This window comes from Populus euphratica, unplaced genomic scaffold, assembly GCF_000495115.2.
Source record: "Populus euphratica unplaced genomic scaffold, PopEup_1.0 scaffold19.1, whole genome shotgun sequence".
NCBI classification, from domain to species: domain Eukaryota; kingdom Viridiplantae; phylum Streptophyta; class Magnoliopsida; order Malpighiales; family Salicaceae; genus Populus; species Populus euphratica.
In genome coordinates, this window is record NW_011499853.1 from 2,584,742 (window position 1) to 2,608,673 (window position 23,932).

The 23,932-nt window shown below is 38.2% G+C and overlaps 4 protein-coding genes and 1 long non-coding RNA gene across 11 annotated transcripts; 1 reads left to right on the forward strand and 4 right to left on the reverse strand.

Annotated features, from left to right (window-relative positions):
• Positions 1-1,002: 1,002 nt before the first annotated feature.
• LOC105122314 (pentatricopeptide repeat-containing protein At1g62930, chloroplastic-like) lies at positions 1,003-5,179 on the reverse strand. 7 transcript variants are annotated; one of them, XM_011021360.1, is made up of 4 exons: positions 4,980-5,179; positions 3,305-4,943; positions 3,142-3,222; positions 1,003-1,791 (listed from the first exon to the last, which is right to left on the reverse strand). In XM_011021360.1, exons 1-2 carry the CDS (start codon positions 5,166-5,168, stop codon positions 3,339-3,341), a joined length of 1,794 nt encoding a protein of 597 aa, XP_011019662.1. In that variant the 5' UTR covers positions 5,169-5,179; the 3' UTR covers positions 1,003-1,791; positions 3,142-3,222; positions 3,305-3,338. The 7 variants fall into 7 exon arrangements, with proteins under 7 accessions (XP_011019662.1, XP_011019661.1, XP_011019664.1 ...); XM_011021359.1 differs by having other exon boundaries at positions 3,305-4,949; XM_011021362.1 differs by having other exon boundaries at positions 3,305-4,277; positions 4,362-5,179.
• A 6,163-nt stretch (positions 5,180-11,342) lies between these two features.
• Positions 11,343-13,335, reverse strand: LOC105122313 (putative pentatricopeptide repeat-containing protein At1g12700, mitochondrial). Its single transcript, XM_011021354.1, has one exon. The coding sequence runs from the start codon at positions 13,039-13,041 to the stop codon at positions 11,629-11,631; it is 1,413 nt and encodes a 470-aa protein (XP_011019656.1). The 5' UTR covers positions 13,042-13,335; the 3' UTR covers positions 11,343-11,628.
• A 1,859-nt stretch (positions 13,336-15,194) lies between these two features.
• On the forward strand, positions 15,195-16,470 carry LOC105122318 (uncharacterized). Its single transcript, XR_841680.1, has 2 exons — positions 15,195-15,378; positions 15,735-16,470. It is a non-coding gene; the product is annotated as an uncharacterized LOC105122318 (long non-coding RNA).
• Positions 16,471-16,755: 285 nt separating this feature from the next.
• LOC105122317 (proline-rich receptor-like protein kinase PERK1) lies at positions 16,756-20,926 on the reverse strand. The gene is made up of 8 exons (XM_011021365.1): positions 19,910-20,926; positions 19,229-19,732; positions 19,046-19,132; positions 18,677-18,747; positions 18,262-18,347; positions 17,746-17,893; positions 17,461-17,622; positions 16,756-17,227 (listed from the first exon to the last, which is right to left on the reverse strand). Exons 1-8 carry the CDS (start codon positions 20,814-20,816, stop codon positions 16,979-16,981), a joined length of 2,214 nt encoding a protein of 737 aa, XP_011019667.1. The 5' UTR covers positions 20,817-20,926; the 3' UTR covers positions 16,756-16,978.
• Positions 20,927-21,353: 427 nt separating this feature from the next.
• Positions 21,354-23,751, reverse strand: LOC105122316 (pentatricopeptide repeat-containing protein At2g30780-like). Its single transcript, XM_011021364.1, has 2 exons — positions 23,376-23,751; positions 21,354-22,866 (listed from the first exon to the last, which is right to left on the reverse strand). The coding sequence occupies exons 1-2, from the start codon at positions 23,733-23,735 to the stop codon at positions 21,871-21,873; spliced, it is 1,356 nt and encodes a 451-aa protein (XP_011019666.1). The 5' UTR covers positions 23,736-23,751; the 3' UTR covers positions 21,354-21,870.
• Positions 23,752-23,932: the final 181 nt, after the last annotated feature.

Consider the following 23,932-nt stretch of genomic DNA (forward strand, 5'->3'; position numbering starts at 1 on the left):
GTTATAAAGTCATAAAAACTTCATAAAATAAAAAACAAAAAAAATTATGAAGCTTAATTTCCAATAAATTTAGTTTTAAATAATTCAATTTTAAAAATATTATAAAAAAAATCTAAAAATTTGATATTAAACTATTCTAACCTTTCAAACTTATAATCTAAATCATAAAAATAAGATCGTCTAATTAAAAAATTATAAAATTTTATTTCTAATAAGTCCATTTAATTTTGGCTAGGATAATACAAATTTCAAGGAGGAAAAAGAAAAATAAATCGGATCCCCACTCTGCCATGCTAGCTGGTGAGATCTTCATGTTGTTTAAGCTAGCATTGAATGTTGTTTAAACTTCAAGTACTTGATAGCGTTTATCTTAAGCACACAGTATCATTGTGGAAAAACCCTGTATTTTGATTGTGAGGGGAGTCGTCGTATTGCACATTTCTCTGCTGTGGCATTGGTATGGCTCGTCACCAGAATTCCTTCTCCTCCAGATCACGAGGGATCAACTTTGCAAGGAAAATCAGGCAAAATTCGATTGACGAATTCATGCTTTGTATATCCAACGAGTGTATATACATGAAAGGAATCCATGATGTAATCTGTATCTCAATCCTTGCGCTAATTTTACATGTTGGAGATTTGTGAATTGTTTAGCACGATATAAAACTTGAACTGATCAATAACGTAGCCCAATTTTCTTTTCTTGTTTAATAATTGTTAATTAATGGTTTAATGAATATCATCATGAAGAAAAGATGGCCGTGATAAACAAAAAGATGTTCTGGGTTCGACAACGGACTCCTCTTGGACTGAGCTTGAACGGCTGCTATTTTCTAATTGTCTTGTCCTAGTTGGGTAAAAGTCTAGCCATGTCCTACGATAGTCTGGTTTTGCTATCATTTGAACAATCTTGGTTTTTTCTTCTTTTCTCATTTACAAGTCATTGATAATGGCCAACGAACTTAAATTTAACGGCGATAGGGAAAGGTAAACATCATGAGGTGTTATAAAGCAATGAAGAGCTCGCCTTTCCTTTTGCTTCATGGTTATCAACGAATTATGAGTAGATACATGGCAGCAAGCCCCAAAGCAAAATATATTCCTATAACTATATACAAAAGTATGATGGCAAATTCTTTTAGGAGATATGGACGTACACCGCTGTACATGACTGTGCAAGCTGGCCAGACAGACCAGGCTGTGCTTGGGACTGCTTGCGACGAGTAATTGGTAACCTTCCCCAAAATCTACAACTATGAGGAAGCGACATGTTTCTTGTGGCAAGCCATGAGCACTCTACTGAAAAATCATCATCTCTCAACACCATCCTGCCTTTTCTATGAGTTGCAGGAGACCCTTAATGGTCACTTGTAACTGTACGTGGGTTCTGCAAGATATTGGAGTACGGGACACCTGTTGTTTGCTTTTGATACAGTTTCTATAGGTTTCCTACTGGTATTTGATTTTCCAGTCTCTTTTTGGCTGGCCATTTCTTTTTTGATTATTGTACCAAGAATTCTACCTGCCTCTTCTGTCATTCCAGCAGCGCACCATGCTTCGGTAACAAGCAACATGGTCGATTTCTCAGGCTGAACCTCAAATTCTGTCATAACCTGGAGAATTTCTTCTGCCTTCCAAGGCTGCTTGGCTTCAGCAAATCCAAATCAGGGTCTCGAAAGTCTTCAAATTAGGAGTGATTCCATGTTCACATATCTTGTAAAAAATTCTAATTGCATATTCTGCCAGCATTGCACCTGCCACTGATAACAGTCTGCACGAATCGAAGCACTTCTGCATGATCAAAGCAGCCAGGAGAGTTCTGTATGATATTAGTCCAAGCACTATCTTTTACAATAAAAATAATCATTCTAATTTTTGTTCAAATAGACTTCTATAAAGCCATTTCAAGTTTCTTATTGGATTTATCCTTGCAAAAAGCCCAGATAAAAAAGTCCATGAAACTGAAATCTGAGAGAGTTTTCACTCACTATCGAACTCACCTTCTGTTTATTTTTTCCCATTCAATGAATGAGACATGAAACAGACACCCCCCCAGCCATTCAATCAATAAGTTTCTACAGCCCTATAAAATGTCTGATTTCTCGTGAACCTCTTTTCTCATTCTTTGTACACCCTTTTTCGTCGTCTTTTTTCTTTTATTTGAGGTTTTGCTGAGTTAACTACCCTAATTTTTGTCGATTCTTTTTGGATTTTTGAGTGTTAACTTATAAATATTTCATTTTTTTATATAAATTGTAATAATCTCTCTAATATATTATGAATCTAGAGAAACCATCCAAAAAATTAAACATTTACCATCCTCACCCAAAAAATCAGACTTTTCTTACACACTACAGCACAGCAACATAGACCTCTCATATCCCAGCTCAAAATCTTTCTTGTAATGTAGATATGAGCATAAAAGTTCCCTGAACTGCATGCTATCCTCAAGTACTTTCCACACAAGTTTGTACATCCAACTCTATGATTAAAAAAATAAAAATCAGATACTTGGATGTACTAGAATTTCCTTTCCCAAGCATATGAAAATTCCCATAATTGATCATTCACACACACACAGAGACTCAGAAAAAAAAATGCCCAAGAGGACAATATAGATCTTCACAGACTCAAACAATCAGTGAAGCTCAGCAGCACAAAAGATTGAAAGGCAATGATCTTTTTAGGAAACATAGTGTTGGTGAATTGCATAACAACAGCAATATTTTGCTGGCTACAGAAAACATAATATAGAAATCTGATCACAACCATTCATCACGACAGAAGTGTTTGTGAGTGTGATAACAGTTGTTTTTCAAAATATTTTTCGTTCAGAAATACATTAAAATAATATTTTTTTTATTTTTTAAAATTTATTTTTGATATTAACACGTCAAAACAATCCAAAAATATAAAAAATAATTTTAAACAAAAAAAAAAGAATTTTGACCAACCTCTGTTTGGGCCTCAATCCCAAACAGACACTCACACAAACTATTAGTTTAGCAATTGCAATGATTTGGTGCCAAGTAACTAGTTTCATTGTTAAGATATTGACAAGGTTGAACTAAAAATTAACTTGCATGTTGACCAACAATTACTTAATATTTGTCAGCATGGAGAAATAAAAATTTACATCACCTTTTCACCATGACGAACTTCACATAATCCTGCATGCTCCTTCAGAACAAGATTGTCTTCATTAGAAAACAGATCTTCTACCAAGTTGTGGTCCCTGCTTGAAATAAAAATTTACATCACCTTTTCACCATGACGAACTTCACATAATCCTGCATGCTCCTTCAGAACAAGATTGTCTTCATTAGAAAACAGATCTTCTACCAAGTTGTGGTCCCTGCTTCTGCAACAAAACCTCTGTCTCTCATTTCTCCAATAAGTTGTGCTGCCCTTGATTCATCCTTGTGCTGGAGAAATCCTCGAATAATAACATTATAAGAAAATTCATCCGGAGGGCAGCCATCCCCTTCCATATTTCGGAAAGCTTCCAATGCTTCATCTAACAACCCTTCTTTACAAAGATTATTTATTATTGTAGTGTATATCTGAACATTAGGCAGCAATCCTTGGACAAAGAGTTCTGAAAACAGTTTCCTTGCATCTTTAAGATTCCCAAATTTGCACATGGCATCGATCAGGATGTTATACATCGCTATATCAGGCTTCAAGTAAGTACTTTGCATTGCTCGAAATAGTCTGAATGCCTTACCAAGATACCCTTCTTTGCAAAAGCCATCAAGCAACATCGAGTAAGTAAATAAATCTGGGAGATTGCCATTAGTGTGCATATTCTTGAAAAGATCTTGTGCTTCCCTAAGTCTGCCTAACTGGCACAAGCCATGAATAAGAGTGTTGTAATTAACATTGTCCGGGGTTAAGCCTTGATGAATCATTTCATTAAAAAGCTGCTTGGCCTCATCTATCCTTTTGGCCTTACAGTATCCTTTAATTAGGATGTTATAACTAAAAACATCAGGTTTACAACCCTTGGTTATCATGGCTTCAAACAGCTTTCTAGCTTCAACAATTTCCATCCGCAAGGAATATCCATACATCAAAGAACTATAAGTAACAACGTCAGGCTCCACACCCATTTCAGTCATTGTTTTAAACACTCCTTGAGCCTCTGAAACCTTGCCTTCTTTACAGATTGCATCAACTAGCACGTTGAAGGTGAAAATATTTGGCATGATATTCAAACTCCTCATTTCATTTAGCAATGCCGAAGCCTCCTTCCATCGCCTGAAATTGCATAAGCCCTGGATTAAAGAGTTATAAGTGAAAATATCAGGGGAAATGCGTTTAGCCTTCATATAAGAGAAAATATCTAAAGCCTCATTCACCAGCTTATCTTTGCAAAGACTGTCAATGAGTATATTGTATGTCACCACATTCGGCTGGCAGCCTGCCTCTTCCATTTTCTTAAACAACCCAGCAGCCGCAGTAGTTTCCCCGATCTTACATAAGCCATTGATAATCGTAGTATAAGTGTAGACAGAAGGTCGACACCCGCTTGCCTCAAAATCATCAAAGAATTCCACGGCTTGGGCAAATTTGCCAACTTTACAGAGCCCATTGATTAAGGTGTTAAATGTGACAGCATCGGGTTGAAGACCAAGTTTAATGATTTTGGAGAAGACAGAGAAGGCAAGATCGACACGTTGCAAGTGGGAGAAGCAATCAATCAAGATAGAAAGAGTATAAATATCAGGAGAGAGCCCAGCTAATTCCATTTGTTTGGAAAGAGAAATCACAGCACCGTAATACTGTCCCATTTTGACAATTGCAGACAATAATTTAGTGAATTGGATGATACAGGGCAGGGGTTCCCTACGAAGCATGTGATTGAAAGAAGCAAGGGCATCATCAATGTTTCTAAAAGAAGAAGCATCATCATGTTTGTGTTTATCTCTACTGCTTCTGCTGCTGCTGCTGCTATTGCTAGTGCTAGGGCTAGTGCTAGTGCTAGTGCTAGAAGAAGAAATGGAGCTGGAGTGGTTGCTAGACAGCAGTGATGAAGTGGTTGGAGATAGAAGAAGAATCATACCCATCATTTTCATTTGACATCGCTGAGTTTGGAACCCAAAAAAAAAGGTTTCTGAACCTCCTAGTCTCACCGCCGCAGCCGCAGCCGCAGCCGCCATCATCATCGACCTTCCTCTGTGTTTTTTCTTCTTCTCGTCGTCTTTTTTTTTTTGGTGAAGAATTTATCAAAACAACAGAGGTTGAAGAAAGGGATTTGGGAAAGCAGAAGAATGAAGAAATTTCGGGAAGAAAATTGGGTGCGAATGAACGGTTGGGATGGGCACTTCTAAAACGCTGGCGTTTTGAAGAGGAAACACAAAATTTACAGCTAATACAATCCAGTCCACATTTGCTTTCAAATTTTAAATTGCGTCCATTTTCAACATTGGCTTTTATTTTCTTCAGGGAACATGTTCCGAGCAATCTTTTTTTCGGGTGCATTTTCGGCGAGAGTTTCCTCACTCTACTTGCTTAGAGCGTGTCTGTTAACCAGGATTCTGCCTGAACATTGTTCTATGAAGAGGGAAGCTTGTTGATGATGAGGAAGGAAAATTTTCTCCGATAGCTTTGCCCAGAAATGCAGTTTCTGTTGAGCTTCTGGTACCGCTTATGGACTATCTGCCATTGGTGTCCTTGTAAAGGAATCAAACATCTTGCACATCTCTCTGGAAGCAGCTCGAGCTTCCGCAACAATGCCAGGCCCATTAAGTGGAGGCGGAGTGTCAATCATATTGCACATCTCTCTGGCGCCCTTATTGGTGTGGTTTTGGTATGGTTTGTCAGCAGAACTCGTTCTCCTCCAGATCTCGAGGGATCAACTTGCAACTTGGCAGGGAAAATCAGGCAAAACACGATTGAAGAATTCATGCTTTGTATATCCCACAAGTGCGTGTACATGCAAGGAATCCATGGCGTGATTTGTATCTTAATTCTTACGCTAATTTTATTAAACTGATTAAATTGCATAGCAGATTTTCCTTTCCTTGTTTAATAATTGTTATTTAATGATTCAGTGAAAATCATCATGAAGAAAAGATGGCCATGATAAACAAAAAAATGTTCTGGGTTCGAAAACGGGTCTCCTCTTAGACTGAGCTTGAACTGCTGCTATTTTCCACTGTCTCGTCTGATACATCCTCAGGATCGTTATCGTGAAAAGCATCATGAAGAAAACAGTACTTGGCTTTCTTTCAGTTCAAGAACAACGCTGTACACGGCTGTGCAAGCTGACCATAGATACCAAGGCCGTGACTGAGACTGCCTGCGGCATACAATTGGTAACCTTACCCCAAATTTGCAGCTACAAGAAAGAGACATGCTTCTTGTGGCTTGCCATGAGCACTCCATTGGAAAATCATCATCTCTCAACACCATCCTGCCTTTCCTAAGAGTTGCAGGAGACCCTTTATGGTCACTTGTAACTGGTCTTGGTATCTGCAAGATATTGGAATACAAGACATGAAAGAATCATCCAGAACCAAATACAAAGCTTGCATCACATTATACATTACAACAACATGAACTCTCAAAGGAATCGTTACTCATAATTTTCATCACGGCATGGCTAGTAACAGTAGATCATTATCATCTTTTAGGTAAGCCAATTTTCAATATCAAAGTTCACCTTTTCTATTAGAATTACACTATAGGCTATAATATATAATTAGTTAGCTTTTTTTTCTTTTTTGATAAATGGGATCATTAAGGATAAAATAAGTTAATTGCAACAGACCAAAAAGAGAATGGCTAACTAAAAAGACCACGTGGTATCTAATACCCACTGCACTAGAAACACAAATTTCTTTCATATTTCATCTTGTCACAGAAATTTCCATGATAGCATAGTATATACTAGTATAATGCCTGCACTCCACTACGAGCTAATGAAAAATAGTCAATGATTGATAGGGGAAAAAAACAAAGAGATGCAGAAGAAAAAGGGAAAACAATCCACACAAGAGAGGGAAAAAAGGAAAGGAAAAAGAATAGCTATTTAGGCATTTTAAGCAAACCAGCAGGCCAACACTGCCACCACCTTTGTCTGGAATGAGGCATCATCTCCAGATGAGCTATCAGCATTGAACGTTGCATTTATCTTCTTCCCTATCTTAACTGTATTGAAGCCATTTAGAAGAGAAAGAAAAAATGTAAGGAATATATTCCATGGCATCAAATTCTTCAACAAATCATTAAGAAAAGAAGGATCAGCAATCAAAAGAACATTTATTAGAAGAACTATCGCATAGGAATTAAGGCCAAATAGCTGAGATTTTCTAAAAGCCAGGAGGGATTAAGAAAGTACGCAGATAAAGAAGATGGTTAATTTAGCACATCCAATGTAACAAACTGAAATTTTCATATCCGTGCTGTGCAAGCTTCTTCTAGGAATTCGATATGACTCCGTCATCCTCATAAATTTATGGACAGATCACAGAAATAGTGTTGTTCCAATTTACTTGAACATGCTAACAATCTTTTATGGAAAGAAAACAAAAAGAATGGTGCAAGTAAAAAAGATGACTTGACCATTCTTAAAATATAAAGCAATCTTATTTTCACATCAATGTTTGGCATTTGTGGACTGTCTTGCCATTTTGGTGGAAATCGTAAAAGAATTACAAAAATGATTGGTCGTTTGCATTTTATTCCCTATGAGTAGCAAGACGACCCAACCAAGCAACCCTAGTGTACTTTTACTTAACTCATTTAAATAAGCATTGCAAGTGGAACAAAAACTATCCAAATTTTGGTACATGGCCATGAATTCAGAAATCTTTCCCTTCATTTCACTAACAAAAAAATCATAAATCACAACTATTGAATGGACAGGTCATAAAACGATTTGATAAACCAACTCAAGCTGCATTTTAAGCAGAAAAGTGTGGGATTTGGAAGCTTGTTATACATGCCCAGAAAGCTGCGTGTTTAACAAATTACCTCGTTCCAAATCTAAAAACACACCAGGCCCAAACAAAAGAACTTCAAAAACATGAAGGAGATTCCAAATATTAACCTGTATAGAGAAAAGTTAAAGAAAAGCAACAAACAATGTGGGAGGGAAAGTGAGGAACATGTATAAGCAGCAAAGAGAAATTGAGAAGGGAAAGGAAAACACAAAGAACAAACATACAAGGGAAAAAAAAAACAAAATAGAAATGACTCGATATGACGGAGAAGCTGCTAGAGGTAAAAAAATCACCTTGTTCATCAACAGAAAAAGAACCACGCCCCCACAAAAGGGCATCTAAAACCCCAAGGAGAATACACAACAAATGACAACCTGCAAAGACACCAGATAATTTATGGTTGTGAGGGTAAGCATAAGGACACATAATTTAGTACCAATCAAAGTTGACTCCCATATATTTTCATGGGATTTCTATTTTTTATCAACAAAAAATGCAGACGAAAAGTTTGTTCGATGATGTCAACCTAACCAATTTTTCAATTAAAATTTTATAAACTGAAGAAGAGTTTGAATATAAATATGAACAGAAATTGACATGCAAGGATATGGAGTAAGAATACTTGCATGAATGCAACATTACTCAACTGAATTAGAACCCGATAGAAAAATCCATAGGTATTTGAAAGTAGGAATAGAGAAGGAGCTTGTTTAGATGGATAGTGGTGTCATTTGTTTGATACTGTTATGTTGCAGGGATAATAGGTGGGAGAAATTAACTAAATGCCAATAGTTCGAAACTATATTCTAAAAGTTGTAACAGATTTACTTCCTGTTTTTTTCTTCACTATAGTCCAGTTTGTCATGTTCTCTTGCTGCTAATGCTTAGTTTTCTGTCTTTTTTATTTGCCATATTGCCACTATTGATTTAATCTGTCACCACTCAACTTTCATAACTCTCATCCTACGTTTCTACTGATTATTTTATTCTACATACCTTATAATTTTGTTTAGATTTTACTTCAATGAGATACACTAAGCACCGGAACCAGATAGTATCAAATTTAAAATTCACTATTGTTGGATGAGTTATAACCAATGTACGACACGACACCCCTCCTAATCCATAGCTTGTTACACTACCTATCCAACTTTCTTTTCATGATCCACTAAGAAACTTTTTTTCTGAAGAGTACATGCGTGAAGGATTCCTTTCCATAACTTTCACCATGATAGTTGTTTTCAAAATTTTTCATATTGGTTAGCTAATTCGATGGCACTAAAATTGCAGATATTGCTAGGGGTGGTTCTAGCTAATAAAAACAAAACCAAAGAAAACAGAGCACCTGTATAAACACTGAAAAGAAACGGCACGGAGGTGTGTGTTCCAAAAGTCAGGGGATGAAATCCACGGTCAAGAACCTCTCTGTCTCCAAATCATTAATGGCCTCATCAAGAAAATCTGTGATGGCTACCACCGCTTGCTGTGTTGTTCCAAATCAAGGAAACCCCAACTCCCAATTATAAAACAAATCACAAAACCTAAACCATTGGCCCCTTTTGATTAACGGCTCTCCGTGGTTGTTGAGGCATTCCTGAATCCAACCACCCTCTCTACGCTTCTCTTAACCAAACTATATACATAGACTCGTTGTTGCTGTGGATTCACACAATATAATGAGTTTTTCCCATCGATTCACTTCTCTTCTTTGGGTGACTGGGGAGCATACTTACAATGTTTTTTTTCCTCCCTATTCTTCTTTGTCCCAATGGCAAGACCCTACTGTGCTGAAAAAAAGGACAAAACACAGAACAAGCTAACTATCACAGGGCAGCGTAGAACCCCCAGTCCCACGTCAAATCAAAGAAAATTAAGCAGCTGCAGGAATCAAGGAGCTGCACACAATACCAAAAAAACCCAATTAAATGAGCAGCCCTAGGAATTGAGGAGCTGCGCACAATCCCCAAAAAACCCAGTCCTCGAAACACACATATTGCAAGTAGGCTGCGCTTCAAGAAGAAGACACCCATGAATGAGAAGAAAAATTGAGGATGCCAGCCACTATTTGAATCCACAGTGATTCTGTCTCTGGGTGTATAGTGAAACCATGAGCCCATTTAGTTTTTGTGTAATGTAGATAAATTAGCCCAGGCAGTATCCAATAAGCACTATACTTGATTTCCAAATTGTTGAGAAAAATTGAGCCTCCACAGGTTGTCTAGTACCCACCAATATTCACAAATTTCAAATACTGTAAAGAACATTTCTTAAAGAAGTTTCAAAAACAGTATGACACATGGATCCTAAGCTACAACCTAAGGGACTACTTGTTTTAAAGAATTTTCCTTTCACAATCTAGATACATTGCAAGTATCAGCAGCAAATTCCAGTTCTATAAATAAAGCATTCAACCGATCCAACAATTAGCCTTTCACTGAACTGCCACTTTCAAAGCATGGTTCTTTTCACTGACTATGGGGTCACACTTGTTGCATAAGTTGGGCTGTTCACTCCATGTTCAATATGTTGGGCCATTCACTTCCACATTCAAGGACTATGATTTTCATCGAAACCAGCTTGGAATATTTGGAACCATGACAATATAACAGCAACAAGCACATCAACCAAACCATTTACTGTCACCGGACAAATACAAAAAGGACAGGAAAGTGTTTGGTTGGACGGATAGAGATATAAAATAAATCCATCTTTGGAATAGTTTTGGAGTAATTTCCTGTCCTTTCAAATCAAGAGGTACATGGGACACGTCCCCTCTATCTCCACTATCTTTGTCTCTTCACCAAACGCTACTTACAAGAACCTCCAAAAGCACCAATAATTGACATACAAGGAAGACCATACTTTAACATTCAAATTCCAATATGTCAATGATTTCTGATCAATTCCATCAAACCTTGCTGTATAAATCAGCATAGAAGAAGATGAAATATGCACTACATTTTTTTCAGACTTTTCTTACAAACTATAGCATAACAACATAGACCTCTCATATCCCAGCTCAAAAGCTTTCTTGTAAAGTAGATATGAGCATAACAGTTCCCAGAACTGCATGCTATCATAAAATACTTTCCGCAGAACAAGTTTGTACATCTAGCTCTATGAATAATTCATAAAAATTTCCTTTAAAAAAAATCAGCTACCTAGATCTGCTAGAATCTCCTTTCCTAAGTATCTGAAAATTCCCATAATTGATCATTCACACACAAACAGACTCTAGAAAAAAAAGAAGCTCAAGAGGACAATATAGATCTTCACAGACTCAAAATATCAGTGAAGCTCAGCAACACAAAAGATCGAAAGGCAAAGATCTTTTTAGTAAACATCTTGTAGGCAGATTGCATAACAACAACATTTTGCTGGCTACTGAAAATATATATAGAAATCTGATTCAATGTACGACCACAACCATTCATCAAGATGAACATTTAGTTTAGCAATTCCAATTATGTTGTAGCAAGTAACTAATGTCATTGTTCAAATGTTGACATGATTGAAGTAAAAACTAACTTACACATTGAGGAAAAATTACTTACTATTTTCCACATGAATTTGCAGCATAGAGAAATAAAAATTTACATCACCTTTCAACCTTGACGAACTTCATGTAAGCCTCGATACTTCTTCAGAACAAGATTGTCTTCATTAGAAAACAGATCTTCTACCAAGCTGGGGTCCCCACATCTGCAATGAAACCTTTGTCTCTCATTTCTCCAATAAGTTGCACTGCCCTTGATTCATCCTTGTGATGGAGAAAACCTCGAATAATAACATTATAAGAAATTTCATCTGGAGGGCAGCCATCCTCTTCCATATTTCGGAAAGCTTCCAATGCTTCATCTAACAATCCTTCTTTACAAAGTCCATTTATTATTGTAGTGTATATCTGAGCATTAGGCTGCAACCCTTTGACAAAGAGTTCTGAAAACAGTTTCCTTGCATCTCCAAGGTTCCCGGATTTGCACATGGCGTCAATCAGGATGTTATACATCACCAGATTAGGCTTCGAGTAAGTACTTTCCATTGCTCGAAACAGTCTGAATGCCTTACCAAAATACCCTTGTTTGCAAAAACCATTAAGCAATATTGAGTAGGTAAATAGATTTGGGAGGTTGCCATTGGTGTGCATATTCTTGAAAAGATTGTGTGCTTCCCTAAGACTGCCTAACTGGCACAAGCCATGAATAAGAGTGTTGTAACTAACATTGTTTGGAGTTAAGCCTTGATGAATCATTTCATTAAAAAGCTGCTTGGCCTCATCTATCCTTTTCACCTTACAATATCCATTAATTAAGATGTTATAACTAAACACATCAGGTTTACAACCCTTGGTTATCATGGCTTCAAACAACTTTCTAGCTTCAACAACTTCCGACTGCAAGGAATATCCATACATCAATGAACTGTACGTAACAACATCAGGCTCCACACCCATTTCAGTCATTGTTTTTAACACACCTTGAGCCTCTGAAACCTTGCCTTCTTTGCAAATTGTATCAACTAGCACGTTGAAGGTGACAATATCTGGCATGATATTCAAACTCCTCATTTCATTTAGCAATGCCGAAGCCTCCTTCCATTGGCTGAAATTGCATAAGCCCTGGATCAAAGAGTTGTAAGTGATAATATCAGGGGAAATGCCTTTAACCTTCATATAAGAGAAGATATCTAAAGCGTCATTCACCCGCCTATCTTTGCGATGACTATCAATGATTGTACTGTATGTAACCACATTCGGCTGGCAGCCTGCCTCTTCCATTTTCTTAAGCAATCCAGCAGCCGCAGCAGTTTCCCCGATCTTACATAAGCCATTGATAATCGTAGTATAAGTGTAGACATCAGGTCGACACCCTCTTGACACCATGTCATCAAATAATTCCATGGCTTGGGCAAATTTACCCACTTTACAGAGCCAATTGATTAAGGTGGTAAATGTGACGATAGTGGGTTGAAGACCAAGTTTAATGATTTTGGCTAAGACAGAGAAGGCAAGATCAACACGTTGCAAGTGGGAGAAGCAATTGATCAAGATAGAAAGAGTATAAATATTAGGAGAGAGCCCAGCTAATTCCATTTGTTTGGTAAGAGAAATCACGGTATCGTATTACTGTCCCATTTTGACAATTGCAGACAATAATTTAGTGAATTGGATAATACAAGGCAGGGGTTTCCTATGAAGCATGTGATCGAAAGAAGCAAGGGCATCATCAATGTTTCTAAAAGAACAAGCATCATCGTGTTTGCGTTTATCTCTACGGTTACGGCTACCGCTGCTGCTAATGCTACAGGTAGAAGAAGAAATGGAGTTGAAGTGGTTGCTAGACAACAGTGATGGAGTGGTTGGAGATAGAAGAAGAATCATACCCATTATTTTCATTTGGCATTGCTGAATCTGGGACCCAATAAAAAAAGCTTCTGAACCTCGTCTCATTGCCGCCGCCGCCATCATCACCATCGACCTTCCTCTGTGTTTTTCCTTCTCCTTGCGGTCTTTTTTTGGTGAAAAATTGACCAAAACGACGGAGATTGAAGAAAGCGATTCGTGGAAGCAGGTGCGTCTCGCTCTCAAGGAATGAAGAAGTGTCAGAAAAGTAAAAATAGATGGGAATGAACGGTTGGGATGGCCGTTTCTAAAACGCTGGCGTTTTGAAAAATAAGAAACAGAAAATTTACTGCTAAAACAATCCAGTCCACATTTGCATTTTATCACATCCATTTTCTAAAATGAATCATCTATTTTCTCTTAGGAATAAAGGCGTGTTGAGAGTCATGAAACTATTAATTTAGCAATTGAAGGCCCTGAGATACCTCAAATCTTTTCAGAAATTCTTTCTTTTTTTCAATGAAGTCCCTGTTAGTTTTTCATTCAATAAAAAATTATATATTTTTTAGTTGCAGCATTACAAGTCGATTAACATGCCATGCTTCAGCAACAGGCAAGATGGTCGATTTCTCAGGCTGAACTTCAAATAGCATGCCATAGGTTCTTGATAGAGGCTGTTCCTGTTTGATTTTTGTTGGAGGTTCTAGCAAAAATTCTCTTTATCAAATTCTCCCATTCAGGAAACACCTTCTTGCCAATTTCAGAGCCTTTATTAGATCTAACTTTACATGGAATGCAATCAAAATATAGAGCTTCAATTTTTGTCCACTCTCACATTCCCTCTTGGGGAGTTCCTGGAACAAAAAAAAAACAAGAAGAAAACTGAAACAGCCAGCAATTTATGGAATATGTTGCTTGCCATAAATTCAGCAAAGAAGAAAAGAAAAGGAAAAAAGCATCAGGGAAAACTGTAGATTCGGAGCTACTTTGGCTTTTTGATTTTCTAAACCAATGTCACCCTCATCCCTCCTCTGTTAAAAACAAATACAAGCAACCCTCTCTCCTCCAGTGTCCATCTCGGCTAGAAACAGGCTGCCTAGGCAGCAGACCCATTACCAAAAATTAGCATACCAACTCCTACTCATAGCTCTCATCTCCCTCTCGGTGCAAAGCACAGCCTCCTTCATTTCCACAGTCACCACCACCGATAGCCTCCCTTCAAAACCCACGGTAGCAGCTCACAGCAATATCCATGTGTTTATTCTCGGCCCATAAGATGTTGAAAGAGAAGAAACTAGAGAATGTACTCGGTTTGGGTCTTTGGACATTGCTTTATCCTGGGAGGGAGATTTTACCAAGTCCTGGTGGATGAGCAGCCCCACTAGTGGATCGGCCAAGTTTCCTTCTCAGGAGAAGCTGGGTCGCCTTTTGCCGGGAACTCCTGGTGGATGAGCAACCCCACCAGTGGACCCCAAGGTTGTTAAGTGAATTACTTGCCAAATTGATTAGGATTGCTTTCGAGAAGAACTGGAAATGGGGGTATTTCAAGGAGTTTGGACGTGCGCTTGAAACATAGAATTTTGGCAAGTGGAAAAAAAGACTAAGAAGAACAATACTAAGAAAACGAGAGCAAAGGAAGGAAAGTAAAAGAAAATTTTATTTAACGAAAGCAAAGGCAGTCAACTAGAACAATAGCACAATCACATAATGTAAGAACGAGGTCATTATCTTCCTTGCCCGGAAAATAGCCAGCCTCATCTCATTTCCCCGGAAAACATGGGAAAGAGAAACAAGAGAATGAGAAAAGCTTCCAACTTTATAACTAAAAATTAGATTCAAAAGAAACACTTTTGAATATTCACTAATCCATGTAGAAAGAATCTGTCTTTTTCTTTGGAATCTCTCTCTTTCTCTCTTAAAGAAAATATATAGGGAGAAATGTCGGAGTTGTGGAAATGGTACCAAAATTGCTTAGCTGTGCACCCAGCTAAGAAACAAGTGATTAGCTCAGGATTTATTTGGGGATTTGGTGATATAGCTGCAAAATCCATCACTCACTATACAGCCAAGAAATATCATCAAATCAATGTATTTATTAGCATGAGAACCTGTCATTCAAGAAAATCCTTTTTTCTTTTATTTGATGGTGTTTTTTTTTTAAATCTGTTTTTGGATGTTTTGCCTTGTTTTGGAAATGCGCATGTCTCAAGTTTTTGCCCTGTTGACCACTTCTATAAGTGTTTTCTCTTATTTTCATGTATACAATTCATTTCAAATTTGAATGGAAGTTATTTTCAGAAAAAATTGTCTTGAAAATCGTGGATCCTGGAGTTCGCACTTCACCGCTACTGTCAAAAGATTTTTAATTGATGGGACTGCATATAGTACTCTTCCGCAGAGGTGTGTAAGTCATATGTCATGTGCTTCTTGTTAAACTGTTGCAGGTATGAAGGCAGACCGATTTATTAGATCACGACTTCTAATGCGTCCAAATTCCTTGCGGTTTGTTGGTGCTAAAGAAGCAACTGATGGGTTCCTCTTTGGACCACTGGATCTGCTTGTATTTTTCAGTTACATGGGTTTTGCCACTGGGAAGAGCGTTCCCCAAATCAGGAAAGATTTGGACAGGGACTTCGTACCAGCTTTTGTTTTGGAAGGAGGTATATGGCCACTTGTTCAAGTTGCGATTTCCGATTTGTACCTGTGTGGTATCAACTCTTGTATGTCAACTCCTTCTGCTTGTTGGATAGTTGTTTTCTGTAGTGGCTTGAGCAGCAAGAGGATGTTCCTTGGAAGCAATGGTTGATATCTCTTCTCCCTTCCAAGGAGCAAAAAGATCTAGGTGGATGATTTCTTGTCTTCAAGTTCTTAATGTTTCATTCTGAGGCATAGCAATCATGGTGGGTGTACAGGTAAGAGAAAAGGGTTTCAAAAAAAGTCAACAAGGCTGAATCGGCAACTTCAAATTTTCATGTGAGCAATTCAGACAAGTCAAAGGATTACTCTTTTGCTATGCAGTTTTTGCTTCGAATACAAGGAAGCTTATATTGATTGTTTTCCCAACCCTGTCTTTTTTATTTTTTTTAAATCAAAGACATCATTGAAACTGTTTTTGTTAGTGGTTTGGAGAGTTTACCAGGTATGAAATCTTTAGAAACAGATGCTGATGGGATTCTATTTGCATTGCTGGAGTCTTCCCTACTTCTGGGGTCTTCTGTAAATTAACATTTGTAACTTGTGAAAAACACGACCAACCGATTCTAGTGTTTGATGGAATGCATTCTCATTTCTAATCCCAACATGTTTCTGGAGACAGAACTTCTGAAGAAAAGTCATCACAAGTACCTAATGAAGCATTGCTCGAAAGTGTATTTGATACACTTAATTATATCTTGCTTTCCAGGTTTCTTCTTAACTGTAACAATATACCTGGTGGCGTTCGGAAGTGACCGAACCGTACATGACTTGAACGACAACCTCATTCTTCTAATTGTTCATGCCCAGACTCGTAAAGAATATGTGTATCAGTAATCTGTATGTACATTCCACTAGTAGGCTGTATGCTTAGCAATGAAGCTAACACGATTTTCCTCTAAAAGCGTGACTGGTAGAGAATCAAGAAAGAAAAAAGGGCATTACATTAGTCATCAAAACTCTCTCTAATAACTTGGCTATACGCATGTCTTGGTTATCTGCTGCTAGCCTTGCTACTTGAGCTAGATGGGTTAAGACCATACTCGCTGGTGGTTCCAGTGTTCCCACTGATGCCACCCTGCGTGCTGCCCCTTGCCATGTTGAAACTCTCCATGTTCTCCTTGTATTGGTAGGTACTGGAACTTGAACTTATTGAAGAACCATACAGTGTGTTATTTCTTGGCCTGAATATTCCTGCATTGAGATCCTGTGCAGACATTCCGCCTTCCAAAGCATGAACAATCTGTTTGATATGAAACAACATTTTTTACGTTTCGAAGCATCTCAGCTCAATAAAGTTTGGTATAGCAAGTATAGAACAATCGTTAAATGATAAGTCATCCGTGACCATAATTTTTTTGTTCGATTTCATGTGGGTTATGGTCTCACGAGGAAGGCATTTTATGCACAACTTACATTTGTGACTGGCCAGAGGTAATCCTTATATTGAACAGGATAAGGCAAAAAAGTTATTACCTGGCTCATTCGTGGTCGGATCCAGGATGAAGGGTGCACACAAGCAGCAGCACAAGCAACCATGCTAGCCGTCTCACTGTTATTATACCGAGTCCCTAGTCGTGGATCGAGAAGAGCTTCAAAATTGCCATCTTCCAGAGCTTGAGTGAGTAAAGGCCTAGCCTGGAATACCAGTATAGTGGGAGGGAGTTTCCACAAGGTGATGTCAGAGTCATGCTAACATAGACTAACGGGCATGTCCAGAAATTGAAAGAAGATTCAAAAGCCTTGTAGAAGGGAACTCACCCAGACAACCAAGCTTTCATTCATTACTGATTCTGCTTGACTGATAGGTGGATGCCCAGTTATTAGCTCCAAAAGCACAACTCCATAGGAATAGACGTCTGATTTATCTGTTAGCTTGCCACTTAATGCATACTCTGGAGCCATGTAGCTGAAACCATAGCAAGCATTAGTGTTGAGGTTGAGGAAGAAAATGCAAGGTTTAGTAATGCACACTAAAAATTTCAAAGAGAGTGGAGACAATTTAGCATGACCTGCAAACCAGCAGTGCTTTCAAAGCAAAATGATTTTTTTTTTTTTAAGAGAATGGTTTGCCTACTAGCAAATGGAGTTCTAGGCTTTGGACAAACTGGTGTAGAACCGAACCAATATCGTTGAACACTCGGACAAAAGCAAGAGGAAGCCAGCTTAACTAATAACAATAGAAATTAAATACAAAAATCACATAGAAAATGCAAAGAAAATGGCCAAAACTCATCCCAAACAAAAAAAATATCTGAAGAGAAGACATGGCCATACCCGAAAGTCCCCACCACTCTGGTGGAAATGTGAGTGCTGCTAGCACTGGCATCAGAAAAACTTTTGGCAAGTCCGAAGTCAGAAACCTGAACAAAATATGAAAACATTAATCTATTAGTATGTGCAAGAAGACTCTTATTCTTTACCTCAAATATCATTAGACAAGATGATGAAAGGATCTCATTTCTTACCCTATGAAACCATGAATTTAATAGGACCAGGTCTAAACTATTTCTCTAGAAATATGAAAAAAGTGGGTCACTTAATCAAAGGTGGTCTTGAACTCAAGTGCACATGAAATGTTCAATGAAGTACTTAGAATAATATAGTAGTAACCTAGAATAGTTCATAGGTGAGCTTGAAAGCTACGTATCACGAACCAAAAGAATGATGAAATAAGAATTAGAAGCCCTACCTTTGCCTCAAAATTATGATCAAGGAGAATATTGGATGCCTTGATATCACGATGAATGATTTTCGGATGACCTGCATGCAGGAATATTTAATTGGAAAATGTACTATATTCACAAGCATAAGGATGTTCAAATTATTGATTCTTTTTTTTTTTTTTAAAGGCAGCATTTCACGATATAAAAATTCCTTGTGAACTCAATATTTTTACTCTAAGATAACTCCCCCCTGTTAATCCGGATGAATGGGCAGCATTCATAAACACCTACAAAATCTGATAAAGCTATTCGATATAGAAAAAAAATTGCTGAGGCGAAGTGAGGGTGGCTTGGTTGGGGAAGATCAGGAGAAGAGAGCATCCAAGAAAACTCACAATCTTCATGCAGATATGCTAGTCCTTTTGCAGACCCTATAGCAATTTTCAATCTGGTTTCCCACTCTAGAACAGGCTGCCCAGTTCCTGCAATGTGCAATTCTTACAATGAACATCCAACAATGAAATAACTCTCATGTCATATCCATTTTTGTAATAAAGTGTTGATTATCGAAATCTGACCGTGCAAGTGAAACTCCAAAGTGTTGTTTGGAACAAACTCGTAAACAAGCAGTCTAGCAGAACCATTAATGCAATATCCTACCAATGAAACAAGATGTTTATGATGCACCCGACTTATGATCTCAACTTCTGCCTGAAACTCGCGCTCACCCTGATTACTTCCCTCCTTCAGCTGCTTAACTGCAATTTCCTTCCCACAAGGAAAGAACCCCTTGTGAACATAGCCAAAACCACCTTGTCCAAGAAGGTTGGCATCTGAGAATCCATTAGTGGCCACCACTAGTTCATCATATGTGCAAGTTCCCTTCGAAAAACTAAAGGCAACTTCAGGAGGACCTTGATGTGGAAATGCATTCGCAGTCCATGGTGAATTTATGGAACGAGAACGTGTGTTGCTGGTTGAAGGAGGTGGCAGAAAGGTCTTTGTTTGCACAGTGATAACACAATCCCCTGACTGAAAACACTTCATTTCAGAATGGTGGGCGTGAGCATTTTTATTGTTATCTAGGAATGCAAAAAAAAGGACTGATTAGTAAACCAGATCATATACCCTTTAAAGGACTCATGCAATAAATTGGGAATATCGTGAATTTTTAGCATTTCTATTGATTCTGAAAATTAATTTCAAGGAAGAGAAAGGGCTAATTTCGAAGTATTGGTGAGCCAGTTTTAAATCTTCACCTGTTGGGGCCGAGATTTTTGATGTATTGTAATGCTCTTTGGTGCTGTGGTTTCTCCTTCTCTTATCTTTGCAACAGATAAAGAAAAGGCCAAGCACAAGTAGCAAAAACACCCCACCAAAGGCACATGCAACAACGAGCCCTGTTGATATATGAAACTGTTTTGAGCTCATGGGCAGACTTCCTTTTTCTAATGGGAGTGATGGTGGTGAAGATACCATAGATTTGGGTGGTGGTGGAGGTGGAGGTGGCGTCAAAGCGAGTGATGGAGGTGAAGATACCATAGATGTGGGTAGAGGTGGAGGTGGCGTCAATGCGAGTGATGGTGGTGCTGGTCGGTAACTAGGCCTTGTCAGAGGAGGCATAATGGGTGTCGGTGTTGCTGGAGATGGAGGAGCAGGTTTTGGTGGAGATGGAGGTGGCCAAGAAGTTGATGGTGGCTGAGATGGAGGACTTGTTGGCAGAGGAGGAGAAGGTAGTGGTGGTTGGGGTAGTGATGGTCTCGTTGGCAATGGTGGTGGAGAAGTAACTGATGGTATTTGAGGCTCAGGTAGCAATGTTGGAGGAGGTACTGGAATTATAGGATTGATAGAAGCCTCAGGTGGTGGAGCTAGCTCCACAGGTAGTGGTGTTGAGGCAACTGGGGGTGATAAAACTGGAATTGTCATTGGTGGTGGCGATAGGACTGGAGTCACCGGAGGAGGTGTTGGATTGGAAACAGGAGGTATTGCAGGTGGCGACACCACCACCACCACAGGAGATGGTGGGGAAGCAAATGGTGCTATTTGCGGGATTGTTGGTGGACTAGTATTATCCATCCCTGCTGGTGGTTGAGATGGTGGTAGAGGATGTGAAGTGGCCGCCGGAGAATCCACTGGTGCCGGTGACTCTAATGGTGTTGATGACATTATAAAATTTTATATCTTGGAATATTAGTGGACGTCTCTTTTAGTACATAGCATGCAATATAGTAGATCAATCAACCCACAACTTAGTGGGATTCATAGCTGTATTCCTTTATGTGGTGAATTTCTCTAATCAAATGGTTAAGCGCAGAAGCGTTGTTCAGTTTTATTATTATACTGACAGTTGCAGTTAGAATCCTGCTCGTGAACAACTAATTTATGAGCAGCAATCAGGGCAGCAGTTAGTTTTAGTCACAAACTCCAACACCTATCAAACAAAACAAGAGTTAACACTCGAGAAGGTCTGATCTGTATAATGGTCTAGCCACCGTGGGGCTAGTAGTTTTTGTGTAAAATACAAACTTTTATGCTTCTGTATACTATTAGCACGAGGCAGCTAGCCACCATATGACTCGTTGTCTTTTGCGTATGGTCATGGTCATGCCCCATTAGAGCACTAGTTCACATGAATAAGATGCTAGGCAATGGGAACTGGGAAGTACAATCCTATTGTGATTTGATTGGTAGAATATCAAACTGTGAACATAAACAAAGTCGAGCAACCATGCTTAAATTCCTCTCAGATAACAACAAATGGCAGATATTTTCCGATTAAAATGGCAGCGTAAGCAGGGGACACGACCATTAATCTGTAACGAAAAACCTCGTCTTCCAAGAAAAGGTTTTAGAAAGTGTTATCTGGTTATATCTTCACTCCATGGCTTGAGTTTTTTAAAAAAAATAGTGCAGGAAAGCTCCACTGAATGCAAGAGCATAAATGGAATCCACTGAACTACTCGGGTTTTTCCAGGAGGCTACTCGGCATCAATCTTCAGAAAATGAAGGAACTAATTAATGTCAACCTATTAGAGGATCTCATATGCCAACAGCATATCCTTAAATCACATCTTGCGAACCTGTTTTGGCAAATTCAACCCTTGAAACTTCAGTGCTAAATAGACTTCATCGTTCAATTGAGCCAGTAATATCCTACCAAGTAAACAACTTAACAGAGCCCATCTGAATTTGTTAGAGCTTAGCATCAAAAGCCAGGACACTATAATCCTGCCAATTTCATATCCGCCATCACTAAATTCAACTTCTCCATCAATCCAACTCTTCTGTAACCAGCAACTAGCAAATCATAAGTTGATCTAGTGAGCTTATAGTAGCTCTTAATATGTTCCAGAAACAAGTCTAGCCTCTCATAAGCCTCTTGCCTGAAGTAGGAAGAGATAACCTTCTCAACATCACTTGGAATTTTAAATGACATCCCCTGACTCATCATCCTCCCAACAGAGAATTCAACATCATCCAACCTATCCAGCATGGCGTAGAATCTTATAATCCCACAGTGCAGCTGCAATAATGCTTCACCAACCTGATTGAACTCCATTAACATTTCGAGTAGCATCTCCATTTCATCCACTTTCCCAAGCTCAGAATACAGCCTGACAACATTTTCAATCATATTCCCATTGATCTCAAACTTACATTCCAGCAAAAAATTTAAAAACTCTTTAACTTTATCACAGCTTCCCCGTTTGCAATGCCCTTCCAGCACCCATTCCATTATGTGTAAACTAGGCATAATTCCCAAGGACATCATCTCTTCATATAGTCTATCAGCAGTATCAAAATCTCTTGCCTTAACACAACAAGAAATGAGACACTCATAGTTTTGTAAAGTAGCAGAGAAACCAGCAGCCCTTTTCCCCACAAACCATGCTTGCATTTTATTTACATCTCTTAAATTCGAAAACCCTGCTACAAAATTGTCATAAGTTTCAGAATTAGGTTTATAGCTCTCGGAATTCTCCATTATCTCAAACAAGCTAAGAGCTGTTATCACATTGCTTGATAACAAGCAAGCATATAAAAGAGAATTGAAAACTGAAGTTGTGGGTTTAATTCCCCGAGCCTCCATCGAAGTAAACACGCACATTGCAAGGGACACATTTTGAATCTTTCCACAAAGAGATATTAAACTGGAGTATTCATCATGATCTATCTCATTATCATCAAGCATTCTCCCCAATCTCCATTCTAAAACCTGATTAATCAAACAAAAAAAAAATAAGCAACCTCTCTTCAATCTACTAAAGAAATTGAGCAAAAATCATTACTTTATAACTCTTAACAACTCAATTCAACCAAACTTTCAGTTCTGTAATAAGCAGAACTTGACGAATAATAATTCTAAAAGAAATTCCAAATATTGAAACTCTTCCAAAAATGAATTTCTTCAAAACCATCAGTCAAGATTTCAATGACAAATTGAATATTATGATACTTAACCATTTAATCATGCTCAAATTCTTTGACTTTATATAAAAGAAATAAAAAAAACATTTTGGTATTTCTCTACTCTTTAGTCTTTAATTCGTCTTGAACTTGCTATACGACCCAAGAACAGAACCAATCACTCATGTTTCCCTACCAAAACACAAAACAAGAAAAACCCATATTCCCATTTCCACTGCTTTTCTTTCTCACTTTTCATTTCTTACATTTTACAAGAAGACAAGAAAAAAAATGAATAGAGAAAGTGAGAGCAATCACCAAGTGTGCTTTCTCAGGAGAGGAAGATCTGAGATTGGTAATGAGAGGATCCCATGAAAGTTGAGAACTTTTGAGGTTAAAACTGAGGTCTGAATCGAGTGTACTCATGATTTTGGAGGTTGGTGTTTGAAGCAACTTTGAAAGAAGAGGATCAGAAGAAGAAGCGGTGGAAAAGGAGTGCTGGGTTTGGAATGGAATTGGAAATAATAATTGAATAATTTGAGGGATTCTTGAACCTCGTTTAGCTAATGAAGGAACTCCCCTGAGTACCAATGCCATGTTTTCTACATTATTTCTCTGGTTCAAGTTTCCATAGCACTTGTATTTCGCAGTGCCGGTAGAGTTAACAGTAGACGACATGTCGTTGATGCGTGTCGTGTGGCTCGTTTACTCCAACGGGTATTCAAGCACTCCCAAATTGTTTATACTGTTACGCTAAATTGTAAAATATCCCTGAAATAAATATTTTGTTTAACAAAAATAAATTCTGATTTTGCTCGCTAAACTTCAAGATTTCTTGAATTTATTCCTGTATAATAGAGATTGACAGAAAATCA